At 47.9% G+C, this 13,403-nt stretch overlaps 1 protein-coding gene across 2 annotated transcripts in view; it reads left to right on the top strand.

Annotated features, from left to right (window-relative positions):
• Positions 1-1,990: 1,990 nt before the first annotated feature.
• Positions 1,991-13,403, top strand: part of Cd6 (CD6 molecule) — a 38,269-nt gene continuing 26,856 nt past the window's right edge. For both annotated transcript variants that reach the window (XM_013029304.1, XM_013029303.1), the window contains exon 1: positions 1,991-2,154. In XM_013029304.1, coding sequence (XP_012884758.1) covers positions 2,094-2,154 — 61 coding nt within the window. In that variant the 5' untranslated portion in view covers positions 1,991-2,093. The remainder of the gene's footprint in view (positions 2,155-13,403) is intronic.

Here is a 13,403-nt window from a genome sequence, read left to right as displayed (position 1 = left end):
TTTTAAAAAAATCATGTCTTGCCATCCCAACTGTGCTTAAAAAAAAAGAAAAAAAGTTGAAAGCTAGGCACTGGGGGCTCTAGCTACTTGGGAGACTGAGAGCTGAGGATCTCTGTTTGAAGACAGTACAGGCAGGGAAGTCTGTGAGGGTCATATTTCCAATGACCCACCAAAAAGCTGGAAGTGGAGCTGTAACTTAAGTGGTAGAGCACTAGCCTGTAGTAAAAAATGCTATAGGACAGCACCTAGGCCCTAAGTTCAAGTCCCAGTATGGGCACAAAATAGTTTAAAACACTGGTGTTCTGTATCAGGACAATTTCCCGCAAAGGCTCTCTACCCTATTGTCAAAAATAGAAGTCTCCATCCTCTCGTTTCAAAGGTGTTTTCCTCAGGACCAGGAGACCTTTCCTGTGGTCACCTTCCCCTGGTCTCTGATGGTCCGTTGGATTTGTGGGCCGCGAGCTCCTTGAGGGCAAGAAGCTGGTTTCCTTTCTCCCCTTTCATGCAGTTCATTCCAGAGATCCATATGCCCAAGTCTGGAGAACAGTGGAATTGAATCCAGCTGTTGGATCTACCCAGGAGTCCCCTGTGCTGCCCATGACTGTGACTCCCCACTAGAGGGCAGTCGCAGCTGCTGCCCAAGCCGACTCCACCCCTCCAGACCCCCACCCACCCAGGGCCCAGCATGGCCTTCCGGTGGGTGGGGCCTGGCTCCAGGTGACTCCAAAACCTGCCAAGCAAATGATGGATTCATCCCGAGGAATCCATGACATTCCACAGGTAGGCTGAGGGGGAAGCCGGAGGGCCGTAAGACTAGATCCTTCCAAGCAGGGCTAGAATGGAGAATCAGCTCCTTTTTCAACTCCACAGTTCTGCCTGGAGAGCCAAAATGATCTATTCCTTCATTTTTCTCAGCAAGCATTTATTCAGCACTTAGTGTATGCAACAGAGGAGAGCAGTGCTGAATCAAACCTGCTTCTTCCCATCTTTCTTACCCAGTCATTCACTGCAATCCAACGGGACCATGAAGCATTTCCCAGACAGCCCCTGCCACCCTCCGCCAGCAATTTGCCCCTGTCATGTTTGTGGCTCAAAGACCCCCCATCTGCTTAGAGCATGTTGATTCCCACAGAGGGCACCCAGCTGGTACTCAGCTAGACCTTCTGTGCCATCTGTGGACAGCTTGTAGGTGAGTGGAGTCTGCCTCTCCTGCAGGACCCTCAGAGAGGACCACTTTCTCTCTGGTTCTTTTGAGAGAGAAAGAAAAAGAGAGAGAGAGAGAGCACATAAGTGTTCTGAGGGCTTGAACTCAGAGCCTGGGTATTGTCTTTTAGCTTTTTCACTCAAGGTTAGTGCTCTACCATTTGAGCCATAACGCCACTTTTGGCATTTTGGTGGTTAATTGGTGACAAGAGTCTCATAGACTTTCCTACCTGGCTTGGTAGCTTCAAACTTCCATCCTCAGATCTCAGCCTCTTGAGCAACTAGGATTAAAGGCGTGAGCCACCAGAGCCTGGCTTTCTCTCAGGTTCTTTGTCGTCACTTCTGCTGGTGGAAAACTTAAGCTGTTGTCTCCTGAATGTGGCATCAGGACCACAGCCTTGCATTACGACCACAGCCCTCTTGCTCCTCAGCACCGTGGCCCAAGGAGAAGGGAAAACTTGGGACTGAGTCCCATAAGAGTCTGATTCTATGGAGAGGTTAACAGGGTGCCATTCGTTTGCTCTTCTAGCTTGTGTTGGCTTAGCATCTACTATGAGCCAGTGTGCCCTTGGGTCTACCAGGATGGAGGCACAGCGTCTCACTTCCCTTTGCTTTCCTTGGAAGCTGTGTGTGTGTGTTCAGTTGGGCTGGGTGGGCTCATGGTAGAGGCATCTGGGGCTTCCTCCCTACCCCAGCCTCAGTAACACCAGCCTAGCTTCCTGGAGATCAAAACCACAAGCAGAAGCGTGAGATACTCGCAGGCCGCAGAGCAGGGCGGAGACAAAGACACCCACGGGAACAAAGAGGGCACCAGGGTGACAGGCACACAGTGTCCGTCTCCTGGCCCCAGGATGGCCCTTCCCCTGGGCAGGGACGTGTGATGCTCAGAGATGACAGCAGCCATGTGGTTCTTCGTCGGGCTCACAGGATTGCTGGCGACCACCCTCACAGGTAGCCCTTTCTGTCACCTCAGGCACGAGGGGACATGGGTCCCATTTACTTGGCCTCTTTCTGGCTACCTTTCTGGGATTTTTAGCCAAGGTCACACTAGGGAAACAGGGGACCCTAGTTGTGACAATAGTCTGGACTGTGTGGAGGGAGTGGGGGAGGGTGAGCAGGAACTCCCCTGAGGACCAGGACTGGCTGGACAGTACCCCGTGCTCATCTCCTGAGAGATGCCATGGGCAGTGACCTTTGTGTCTTTTCAAGGATGTTTGAGGAGAGGGGCACAAGTCCCACCCACGGGCTCAGAGACGCTTCCCTCCCCCATTTTGTGCCAACTCACAGAAAGAAACTTCACCTTCCACAGGGACAGGACCAGAAAGGCATAGTTTCAAAATCAAGGCCAAAGCTTGGGGTTCACTAAGCCCCAGGAACAGGACTGGTGGCTTTACTACACTTACAGAGGGGTGCTAGTTTGAGCAGGAACGATCTTCAGGGCCACCTGCACCATCATGAGCTTCCCCGAGTGCAGAGGTATCAGCCAAGGACCAAGGCGCCCCTGGATTGTGTGCATCAGACCCTTGCTGGGTCCCGCAGAGTGCGGAGGCCATGCTGGTCACGGCTGGGCAATAGCTCAGAGACCCAGAATCCTGCCCCAGGTGGGCTTCATGTACAGAGTCGGGGAGCTGATAGGGAAATGGAATTTGGGGCCTGGCCAATTGGTGGGAGGCCCTGGGATGGGGCGGCTGAGCGCTTTCAGTTTGTTGCCTGTGGGACCCAGGAAGGCCTGGCCTGGAAGGGGCATTAGGCTGGCTCAGAGGCTAAGGGCAAGTATCGGGTGCTGAGATGTCTCCCCTCTGTCTACATCTCGGGGAGGTGTTCTGAGATGGTTCTGGGAAAGTCTTTTGAGGCTGGGAGTGGGATTTGCTTTGGCCTTCGGGGCCGAAGCCTCAACTTGACCAGTAGGCTCCAAACAGTAGTTCCAGCCAGGCACTAGTGGCTCCATGCCTGTTAATCCTAGCTACTCAGCAGACTGAGATCTGAAGATCATCACTCCAGCCCAAACTAGGAAGGAAAGCCTGTGAGACTCTTATCTCCAATTAATTACCAAAAAATCAGAAGTGGAACTGTGGCTCAAATGGTTAAGCACCAGTTTTGAGTAAAAAAGCAAAGAGACAGCCCCTAGGCCTTGAGTTCAAGCCCAGGTAACAGAATTAAAAAAAAAATTAGCATCAGGGACTCCGCTGCCTTCTACCCTGAGCTGAGGGCAGATGATGGGCAAGGCCCTCTTCCTCTACTTCATCACCGCCGGCCTCTCTGCAATTCTCAGGATTAAGCGGAGATCCAAAAGCTCGGTTATGACCTCCACTGATGTTCCAGGCTAGCTCCATCCACAGTTGCCCAATGAGAAGGGAAAAAAAAACGGGCTAGGCCAGATCCTCTGCCCTGGAGCCAATGGCTGGCTGGCCCCGACCTGTGCCTGTGGGGGAAGCGGGGCCACTGCGTGTGGCAAGATTCAGTGGACCCAAGGGAAGCCCCAGAATCCACTCCAAACCCCAGGTCTTTGCCCCCCCCCCCACGTTCCTCTTACAGGCACAGTGGTCTCTACTATGTTTTTCAAATGGTGTTGACTCATTGACTCGTTTCTTGTTACTCATGCACGTTTAGATTGAAAGAAAAATCGACCTCACTTTTGTGAAGTGGAAAACAGCTATTCTTTGTCATAAATAAAGAAGAAAAAGAAAGTGGTGGCCAACACCGGTTTGTGATCCCATGTCGCTCATGGTTGAAAGGGGGCCAAGCAAGGCCCTGGAGCCAGAAGCCACAGTCCACCCTGTTAAAAGGGGACAAGGGAGATGAGAAAGGCATCCTCATTCCCAAGTCATTTTTTTCTCATGACCATTCAGGGGGGTTCCAAGCACTCTGAGCAAGGGAATGGCCTTCCACTGATGTGACTGATCGTCAGTCCATGCTGCTCCTGAAACTCTCGCGATGACTGGTCAATGCTTTCCCGCCAAGAAATGGTGGCCTGCAGGAAGGGCTTTAGAGGCAGAAGGAGAACTGCACCCCAAAGAATCCCCGTGACCCCCACTGCAGTGCTTAAGTGAGGGAGGCCAAGCTGCTGGCTCTCAAGTCTAAGCATTTCTCTTCACCTAGTCTTGCAGGCCCAATGGACTCAGATCTCGTGGGGGATGGAGGTCTATGGTTGGGCCAGCTGTATTGGGGAAGGGTGATTCGGGATTCCAAGGAAAGGGGCGGACAAAGGAAAGAAAGAAAAATGATATAGAGTAGTAGGAGAGGGAGGGAGATAATGAAGTAGAGGGGGGGGGTCTGGTCCAAAGGGCTGTGCCCAAATCCTGGGTGGGCTGCCTGGTTCTGTTTGCAAGACTTGGCTGGTGAAATCTGGATCTCCTGGGCACTGGTAGACCTCCTCTCTCCTCAGTCTCGGCACTCAGCTATCTTCCCTGAATCCTGTTTCTCACCCAGGCAGCCTGAGGTCTGGGCTGGTGTCTGATTTGTCCTTTATGTAGTTTGGTGACCAGGATTTGGAGATCCCAGTTCTCTAATTCACTGATATGCTGCCCAGTGGCCGAGGTCCAGGACACTCCACTTCTGTACCTCAGTTTCCCGATCAGCCACTGGGAGGGTAAAAGAGCAGAGAGAATGAGCTAGAAGCCAATGATTGTGGTAGGTAGATGAAGTCAAGGCCTGAGGTTTTGCTCCAGTCCTGCTTCTGCTTCCACTGGTACCCAGGCTCCGTTTTCCTTCCTCATTAGTGGAATGGAGCTTTGAGCCCTGGAAGGGCTTGCTCAGATCTGAGACGACGATGCGGTGTGAGAAGTGAGTGTTTCTCACCAGAGCAGGCGAGGTCTATGACTCTAATACCTTCCACAGTGCAGGGCGGTCGATGAGAACCTTGCGGGCTTTTGTGAGCTGAAAGGAAGCTTGTGCTTATTTTACAAATTAATAATTCCATGCCAGGCACTAGTGGCTCACACCTATAATCCTAACTACTCCGGAGGCTGTGAGCTGAGGGTCATGGTTCAAAGCCAGCCCAGATGGGACTCCCATCTTTAATAAACCATCAACAGGCCAGAAGTGGAGCTATGATTCATATAGCACAGGGCCATCCTTGAGTGAAAAATCTAAGGGACAGCACCCAAGCTCTGAGTTCGAGCCCCAGGACTGGAGCACACACACACACACACACACACACACACACACACACACACACACGCAATGTCTTCTAGCTGGAACGGAGGCTCAGTGCTAGATTATTTGCCCAGTTTGTCCATGGCTCGTTCTGGGTTCAATCTGAAGCACAGAAAAAAAATATTTCTTAAAAAAATTAAGACTATTTCCTTAACTTGGAAATTCAACTTACAACTTTTTTTATTTTGGAGGGAGCAAAAATACCATTACTGGGCCTTGAACCCAGGGCCTCATCTCCCCCTTAGTTTTCCCTCAAGGCCGGTGCTCTAGCTTTTTGCTGGTTAATTAGAGATAAGATTCTCACACGTGTTTCTACTCAAGCTGATTTCAAATCATGATCCTCAGATCTCAGCCCTCTGAGTAGCTCAGATTACAGGCATGAGCCATCAGTGCCCGGCTCATTTCATTTTTAAGCCCAGTAATTTTTACCAATGACTTTCAAGAGCCGTTGATTAATATTTGAGTCAATCAAGCTAAATGGGGGAAGCAGCTTTAAAAAATAGATGTCTTGTTCAGATGTAGCTAATTAATTCCCTTAAGATTGTGGTGTCTAATGTAGTAATCACTAGAGGTATGTGTTTAAAACATGGTAAGATGCATTGCACTCATAAACTGACAAGTTGAATTGCAACCGCTTTGTATAGCTGCTTCAAGATAATAATAAAGTAATATGTGGTAGTTTGAATTGAGATAGATACAGTGTAACATTTACAGCCGACTGTGAAGATGAGCATTGAAGGGATACAATAACTCTCCTTAATAAATTACATGTGAATCACAAGTTGAAATGCTAGTATTTTAACAGACCACTCAAAAAATTCGATTAGCATTAAGCTGGCTTATTCCTCCCTACTTTCAATGGAACTACTAGAGAATTTAAAATTATATCTGTGGCTTGCATTGCATTTCTATTGGCTAGATATGCTAAGCTACAATTAGGAATTTAATATTTTTTTCTTAGGGTCAAGCCAGGGTCTCACATTTGTTAGTCTTCCAGATAAGCTTCAACTCTAGTTTTGCTACTCCATTTTCTTATGGAATAGTGGAAAGAAAAAAAAAAACCCAAACCAAAAAAACCTTCCTAAAGATTTCACAGTGAACTCAGAAACTTGTGACTCACATCTGAAGTCCTAGCAATTCAGTTGGCTGAGATCTGAGGATCACACTTTGAAGCCAGCCCAGGAAAGAAAGTCTGTGAGACTCCTATCTTCAATTAGCCACCAGAAAATCAGAAGTAGAGCTGTGGCTCAAAGTGGTAGAGTGCTCGTTCTGAGCAAAAAGGCTCAGGAACAGTGTCCAGGCCCTGATTTCAAGCCCCATGACTGACCAGAAAAAAAAGAAAAAAGATTTCAGAGCAATTTCAGATATAAAAATTTAGTATAAGCCAATGACTATGAAATTCTCTTAAATATGCTAATGAGATTTACAGAGATTTCCAAACTCTTATTTCTTTAACTTACAATGTGAATGGAAGTCAACTACTCCCTCACATGGATGACAAACAAGGGCTACATTTCTGAAGCAGGAACATGGCGGGCAATGAAGGAACTGATGGGCCAAAGCATTGAACTTGACCCAATTTAAACCTAATGTAATCACTTATACTTTATACATTCTAATCTTCCTGGGCTGAAAGCCACTTAGTGCCAGGTGCTGTGGCTCATGCCTGCAATCCTAGCTACTCAGGAGGCTGAGGAATCAGATCATGATTCAAAGCCAGTCAGGCAAAAAAAGTGTATGAATTGCTTATCTCCAATTAATCACCCAAAAGAAAAAAACAAAACAGAAGTAGAGCTGTGACCCAAGTGGTAGAATGCCAGCCTTGTGGAGAAAAAGCCAAGCAAAAGTGCAAGGCCCCGAGTTCAAGCTCCGGGACCGGCACAAAGGACAATAACAACAATAATAATAAGTGATTGTATCGTCTCAGGTTATCCTGAACAAGATGGAGATTTTCATCTTAGGACACAAAGTTCAGGTTAGCTTTTCTATTATTATTTATTTTTTTAAACAAAGTAGAGGATATGACCCTTTTGAACAGCTGATGCTCTCCAGCTGGGCAAATCCCTCAAATCACGGCCTCTGGATATTAAAAACCCAATCTATGCCTGCCTACTTGACTGGATTTAGTTAAACACACACTTCTACTTTTTTCTTTTTTTTTTTTTTTGCTGCTTCTGGGGCTTGAACTCAGGGCCTGTGTGCTATCTCTGAGCTTTTGTGCTTAAACCTAGTGCTCTACCACTTGAGCCACAGCATTTTTGATAGTTTAGCAGAGATAAAAGAGTCTCTCGGACTTTCCTATCCCGGCTGGCTTCAAATCACAATCCTCAGATCTCAGTCTCCTTAGTAGCAAGGATTAGAGGTGTGAGCCACTAATGCCTGGCTCACTTTTACTTTTCTATTCTGATTTCTCCTATAGTCTTCCTGCCAGCAATACAACCAGTGAATGTCACAGGAATATAGACTGGCTTGTGATGTGTTTTGTGGCCACTGGTCCATGGGCACACCTCCATTGCATTGCTACCATGGTTGTCCAGAGGTGACAGCCCTGGCTCATTTAGCCATATCCCTCTGTTGAGGGATCTGGGATGAGTCGGATACACCAGCCACCCAAGTTCAGTTTGAGTTTGGCGAGTCTTTCATGGCTGCCCCTGTCTTGCGGGTGGACAGGAAAAGGTGGGCTGTTAGGTTTTGAGGCTAGAGAACAGCATTGCCAGCCGGGCACCGGTGGGTGGCTCAGCCGGTCATCCTAGCTACTCAGGAGGCTGAGATCTGACAGCCAGGGCAGGAAAGTCCGTGAGACTCTTATCTCCAATAATCTACTAAGAAAAAGCCAGAAGTAGAGCTGTGACTCAAGTGGTAGAGCGCTGGCCTTGAGCACAAAGAGACAGAGCCCAGACCCAGAGTTCAAGCGTCAGGGCTAGCAAAAAAAAAAAAAAGAATGAACAGTTTCTCTCTCTGGGACAAGGAGGATGAAGCAGGGGCTGCAGGATACAGGATGGAGAATGTGCAAGGCTGCCGAGTAAGAAAATACCATTGGGGTATTGGCTTTTCTCCACAAGCCCTGTGCACCGACTGGAGCTGCCAACTTTAAAGGCACACTGGGTATAAGGTGGTGCTTCTGTGCCCTTCCGCTGTCCACCCACCCTCAGTGCTCATCTCTCTGGCCTGGAGCCTAGAGTCAAGGCACAGGGAGTTATTCATACAGTGTTCTGGAGTTCTCTTTCCAGTCCATCTCCCCTTGTCTGCCACGGAAGGTTCCATCACCTTCTTCACTTAACACTTAAAGTATAAGTGCATTTGTTTGTTTGTTTATTTGTTTGTTTGTTACCTATATTAGAGCTTGAGCTCAGGTCCTAAGTATTGTCCTTTGGCTTTTTTGCTCAAGGCTGGTGCTCTGTCACTTGAGCCACGGATCCCCTTCCGGCTTTTTGCTGCTTAATAGGAGATGAAGTCTCCCAGAATTTTCTGCCCTAGCTGGCTTATAATGATGATTTCTTAGACCTCAGCCAAATTCTCTGAGTAGCTAGGATTACAAGTATAAGCCATTGTTGCTTGGCTACATATGTTTATTTTTACAAGAGACTTTATCTGGCTGGCTTCAGAGGGACACCATTGTAAAGCAATAGTGATAATGTATAGCAGAAACAAAATGGTGTCATTAATTTCCAGCAGATGCTTTGTTGCTCTCCTTTGGCTCAAAAGAGAGGCTAGTGAGTGTCAGGGAGGCATTCGTGACTAGATGTTTCTCAAAGCCATCAGGAAGGCTCGAAGAGAAAGACAATCACCTACTCAGCTAGGTGCTGGTGGCTTACTCCTGTAACTCCTGGACACATAAGAGTCTGTGAGACTCTTATTTCCAACTAAGCAAAAATCCAGCAAAAATCACAAAGTAAAGGTGTGGCTCAAGTGGAAGAATCCCAACCTTGAGCTAAAAAAGCAAAGCAAGAGTATGAAGCCGGCCTCCAGTGGCTCAGGCCTGTAATCCTAGCTACTCAGGAGGCTGAGATCTGAGCATCACAGTTTAAACCTATCCTGGGCAGGAAAGTCCATGAGACTCTTATTTCCAATAAACCATCAGAAAACCAGAAGTGGCACTATGGCTCAAGAGGTAAATGCTTGCCTTGAGCTGAAGAGCGCAAGGACAGCACCCAAGCCCAGAGTTCAAGTCCTACAACCTACAAAAAAAAAAAAGTGTGAGACCCTGAGTTCAAGTTCCAGGAATGGTGTACACACACACACACACACACACACACACACACAAATATATATATAACTTGTTCCTGAGTGTGCTGAGTGTGTCTATTGCTAAAATTAAAAAAAATGCATCTTTAAAACCTAAACTCAGAAAGATGGGCTTCGGAGTGCTGGAGTCAGGACAGGGGGGTGTGCCAAGGGATGACGTCACAGGAAGGACGCTTTGTGCTCTCTCAGATGCTTTAGCACAGGTGGGAGGGTGGCGAGAACATTCCAGGAACAAAGGCATTTGAAAGCCAACATTTGCAAGACCAGCGGCAGCTGAGCGGTGCGTCACTGACAATTGCGTCATCCCTACACTGACTTCCTGGCGGGCGATGTGTTCTGTCACATGTGATGGAGCGTGTCACCCTGGGTAGGGTGAGGGGGAAGTTGAATGACGAACACAGGACTTCTCAGTTCTAGTTTTGGAATTTCTTGTATGGGATCCTAATTTTAAGGAAAAAGCGTTTGGGGCGAAGTACCCGGCTGAGTCAGACCCATTTGTGTGTGTGTGTGTGTGTGTGTGTGTGTGTGTGTGTGTGTGTGCAGGGCCTCTTGCTCACTCACATTTGGCTTTTTCACTCAAAGCTGGCATCCTACCAGTTGAGTCACACCTCCACTTCTGGCTTTTAGCTGGTTAACTGGAGATAGGAGTTTCACACTTTTCTACCTGGGCTAGCTTTGAACCATGATCCTCAGATCTCAGTCTCCTGAGCAGCTTAGATTCTAGGCTTGAGCCACCAGCACCTGGTGGGGCCAGGTGCTTCAGCCCAGGCTCTTTTTTCCATGTTGTCTCCTTGGATTGGATCATGGGATGAGGATTCCATGCTCTCCTGCTCACTGGAACCCACCAAGCAGTGGCTGACCTGTAGAAGATGCATCTACAGACATTCCCCCAGGCAGTGACAAGGACACTGATCTCTATGGTGGCACTCTGTAAATGCATAAACCCCCCTTCTCATCATAGCCCTGTGAGGTAGGCGAGACTGTATTCATTTTCGTGATTAACAGAAACAAGAGAGAGAGACTTTCCCTAGAGTGCATGGCTAATCAGACCTGTGAGCTGTCCTTCTGACTCGAATCCAGTACTCTTTCCCAACCCTGAATATTGGGCAGAGAACCCTACTCACCTCATGTCTGCAGGGAAGTTAGCTCCACTCTCTGAAAGCGTTCCATAATATCATCTAAGCTGTCATGGTCTAATGTAGGGTCTGAGTTCTGCTACTTCCGGGCTGAGCAGCCATTCTGAGCTTGTCTCTCCAGCTGTCAGCAAGGCCAACAGCAGCAATCCTCATGGGATTGGAAGGAAGATCCATCAGGGGTTCACTGCGACTCACTTAGAGAAGTCCTAGTGTTGTTGGGATGCTAGGAGAGCCCTAGCAGGTCACAACTGCTGCTGAAGCCGAGGCCAGAGCAGGAAGATGCAGGACAACAGGAGGGGGAAATGGCGCCAAGCTCATTTCCGTCTACCATTTTGTAGGCTCCTTGGGCTGGGCTGGCTCCTGCCTGAAAACGCAACCGAGAGGGGCCACGAGGAAGAGCAGTAGGCTGTGGAGGAGGCTGTGGGGCCTTCAGAAGCGGGTGCTCATCCTGGGAAAGTCATCCTTTGCTTTCCCCTGCAAGTCAGGATGCTGGTGGGTCTCCATCTTGTGCATGAGGGGGAACAAGGAGGTTGAACCTCCTGAGCTGCCTTGTGACGCGGTCCCAATAGTGGGGAGGTCACCCCAAGTAGTGTGAACAGAAGCCCATGAAATCTTCATGAGACGGAGGGGGACACAGGCTGGGAGGGGCAGAGCCTCAGAGCTGGGAGCTTCTGGGGGGCACCTATCTAACTTTCTGTTTGGAACTTACTTGCTGCTCAGGCAGAATCAGAGCCGCAGCGTCTCTTCATAGCTAGGTGCACAGTGGAACACGGCTGTGCCCATTTTACAGAAGGGCAAATCGGGAGAGAGGATTTGGGCAATGACCACTTGTCACTTTCTGGTCCAGCTGCTTCTGTTTAAAGAGAGTGGGAAAGATTTTTTCTGTATGTTGTTGTATTTTTAGTTAGGGTGCACCTCTCTTCTGAGAGGGGTGCCTGAGACTGGGGCAGAAATGAGGCTGCGCCCCCGGATTACAGGAAGCCCGGTCCTCTGTGTTTCTCACTTACGGGTTTACTCTTTTGGGGGAAACATGCTTGCCAGATGAATTCAGTTCCTTGGAGAAATGTGTTGCTCTGCCCAAATGGAATTCTAGAAATGCCATAGCAGCCTTAAGCTGGAAGAAACCCCAGAAGGCTGCCCACCAACCCATCCCTGGAGTCAGAAGATGAAACTGAAATGTTGACTGGGAAGTGAGGCCGCCAGGGTCATGGAACCCCTCGCGTGATCATTTTTCCCTCTTCAATGTCGAGTTTGTGTCATCTGTTACTTTGTTCTGGACTAGTTGAGAGAAGGTTGTAGACATAATGTCTCTTTCTCATACATACTTTAGTGTTTTAATTTTGTCTCTCCCCCCCACCCCTCCCCCAGCCAGTCCTGGGGCTTGAACTCGGGGCCTGGTGCTGTCCCTGAGCCTCTTTGTGTTCAAGGTTAGCACTCTAGCACTTAAGCCACAGCACCAGTTCCAGCTTTTCCTGATAGTTTATTGGAGACTAGAGTCTCACAGACTTTCCTACCCAGGTTGGCTTTGAACCACGATCCTCAGATCTCAGCATCCTGAGTAGCTAGGATTACAGGCGTGAGCTACTGGTGCCAGGCTGATTTTTGCCTGTTTTTGTCTATGCATTTCCCTTTCCTTCTCATTTTTCTCCCCCCACCTCTGCAGTGTCTTTCTTTCTCTCCATCTCTTTTTTCCTTCCTTCCTTCTTTCTTTCTTTTTTTTTCTTTTCTGGAGAGTCTTAGAGTTTCACTCTGTTATTTAGGCTGGTCTCAAACTTATGGGTTCAAATGATCCTCCTGTCTAGCCTCCCAAGTAGCTGAGACTACAGGCACCTGCTACCATGCCAGACAGTATTTAGTTTGAAATAAAGACAGTCTCTTAGCAAAAACCAGAAATTAACATGGTTACACTATGGAATAGACTACAGACTCTATTTGGAGCTGTTTCAGTAATAACTCGCAGAAAACTCTATTTAATTTGATGCATTTAATTCTCATGTCTCTTCATTCGCCTTTCATCACGATGATCTATCAGGTTCCCTCTCTCTTTGAGGACATTGATTTTCTATATGAAATGTACAGGCCGGGGATTCATGATTCGATGTGAGTCAGGCTCCTTTGGGAAGAGTTCCACAGCTGTGAGGTTTCCTACTCAGGGCGGAGTCTCAGGAGGAGCATGGCTCATCTATCAACTAGTGGTCTCATTAAGGTGTTATCGTTTGAGTTTCTCTACTGTAAAGCCTCTCTTTCCTCTTTGTATTTAGCGTGTATCTTGTAGGTAGATTCTCTGAGAATATATTAAATAAATGCACAGATATTTGGATCCATTCAAATCTTCCCTCACTAGCTGTGCCATTATTGATCATCCATGCCCCAATTATTTATAATGACAGTTGGCAGAGGGTGATGTTATAATTCGATCATCCCTTCTACATTTATTATTTCTGACTTGATCTTCTTTGCTGGCTCAGTAGGCAGGTGAGAGCCAGTTGGGTGAGCACACTGAAGGCTGGTAGGACTGAGGTCAGGTTAGAGTTTGCCCTCAAGTAGAACCTCTGATGGCTGTCATCTTACTCTTCTGATTTTACAGTTGGCTCAACATCTCTTTACCACCAAACCAATTCTTCATCTACTCTTTCAATTTTTGCCATTCGTTTGTTGAGTCTC

The sequence above is a fragment of the Dipodomys ordii genome, unplaced genomic scaffold (assembly GCF_000151885.1).
Source record: "Dipodomys ordii isolate 6190 unplaced genomic scaffold, Dord_2.0 Scaffold117, whole genome shotgun sequence".
Lineage (NCBI taxonomy): Eukaryota > Metazoa > Chordata > Mammalia > Rodentia > Heteromyidae > Dipodomys > Dipodomys ordii.
Note: the sequence above shows the minus strand (reverse complement) of the source record. Positions and strands in the feature narration are given on the sequence as shown.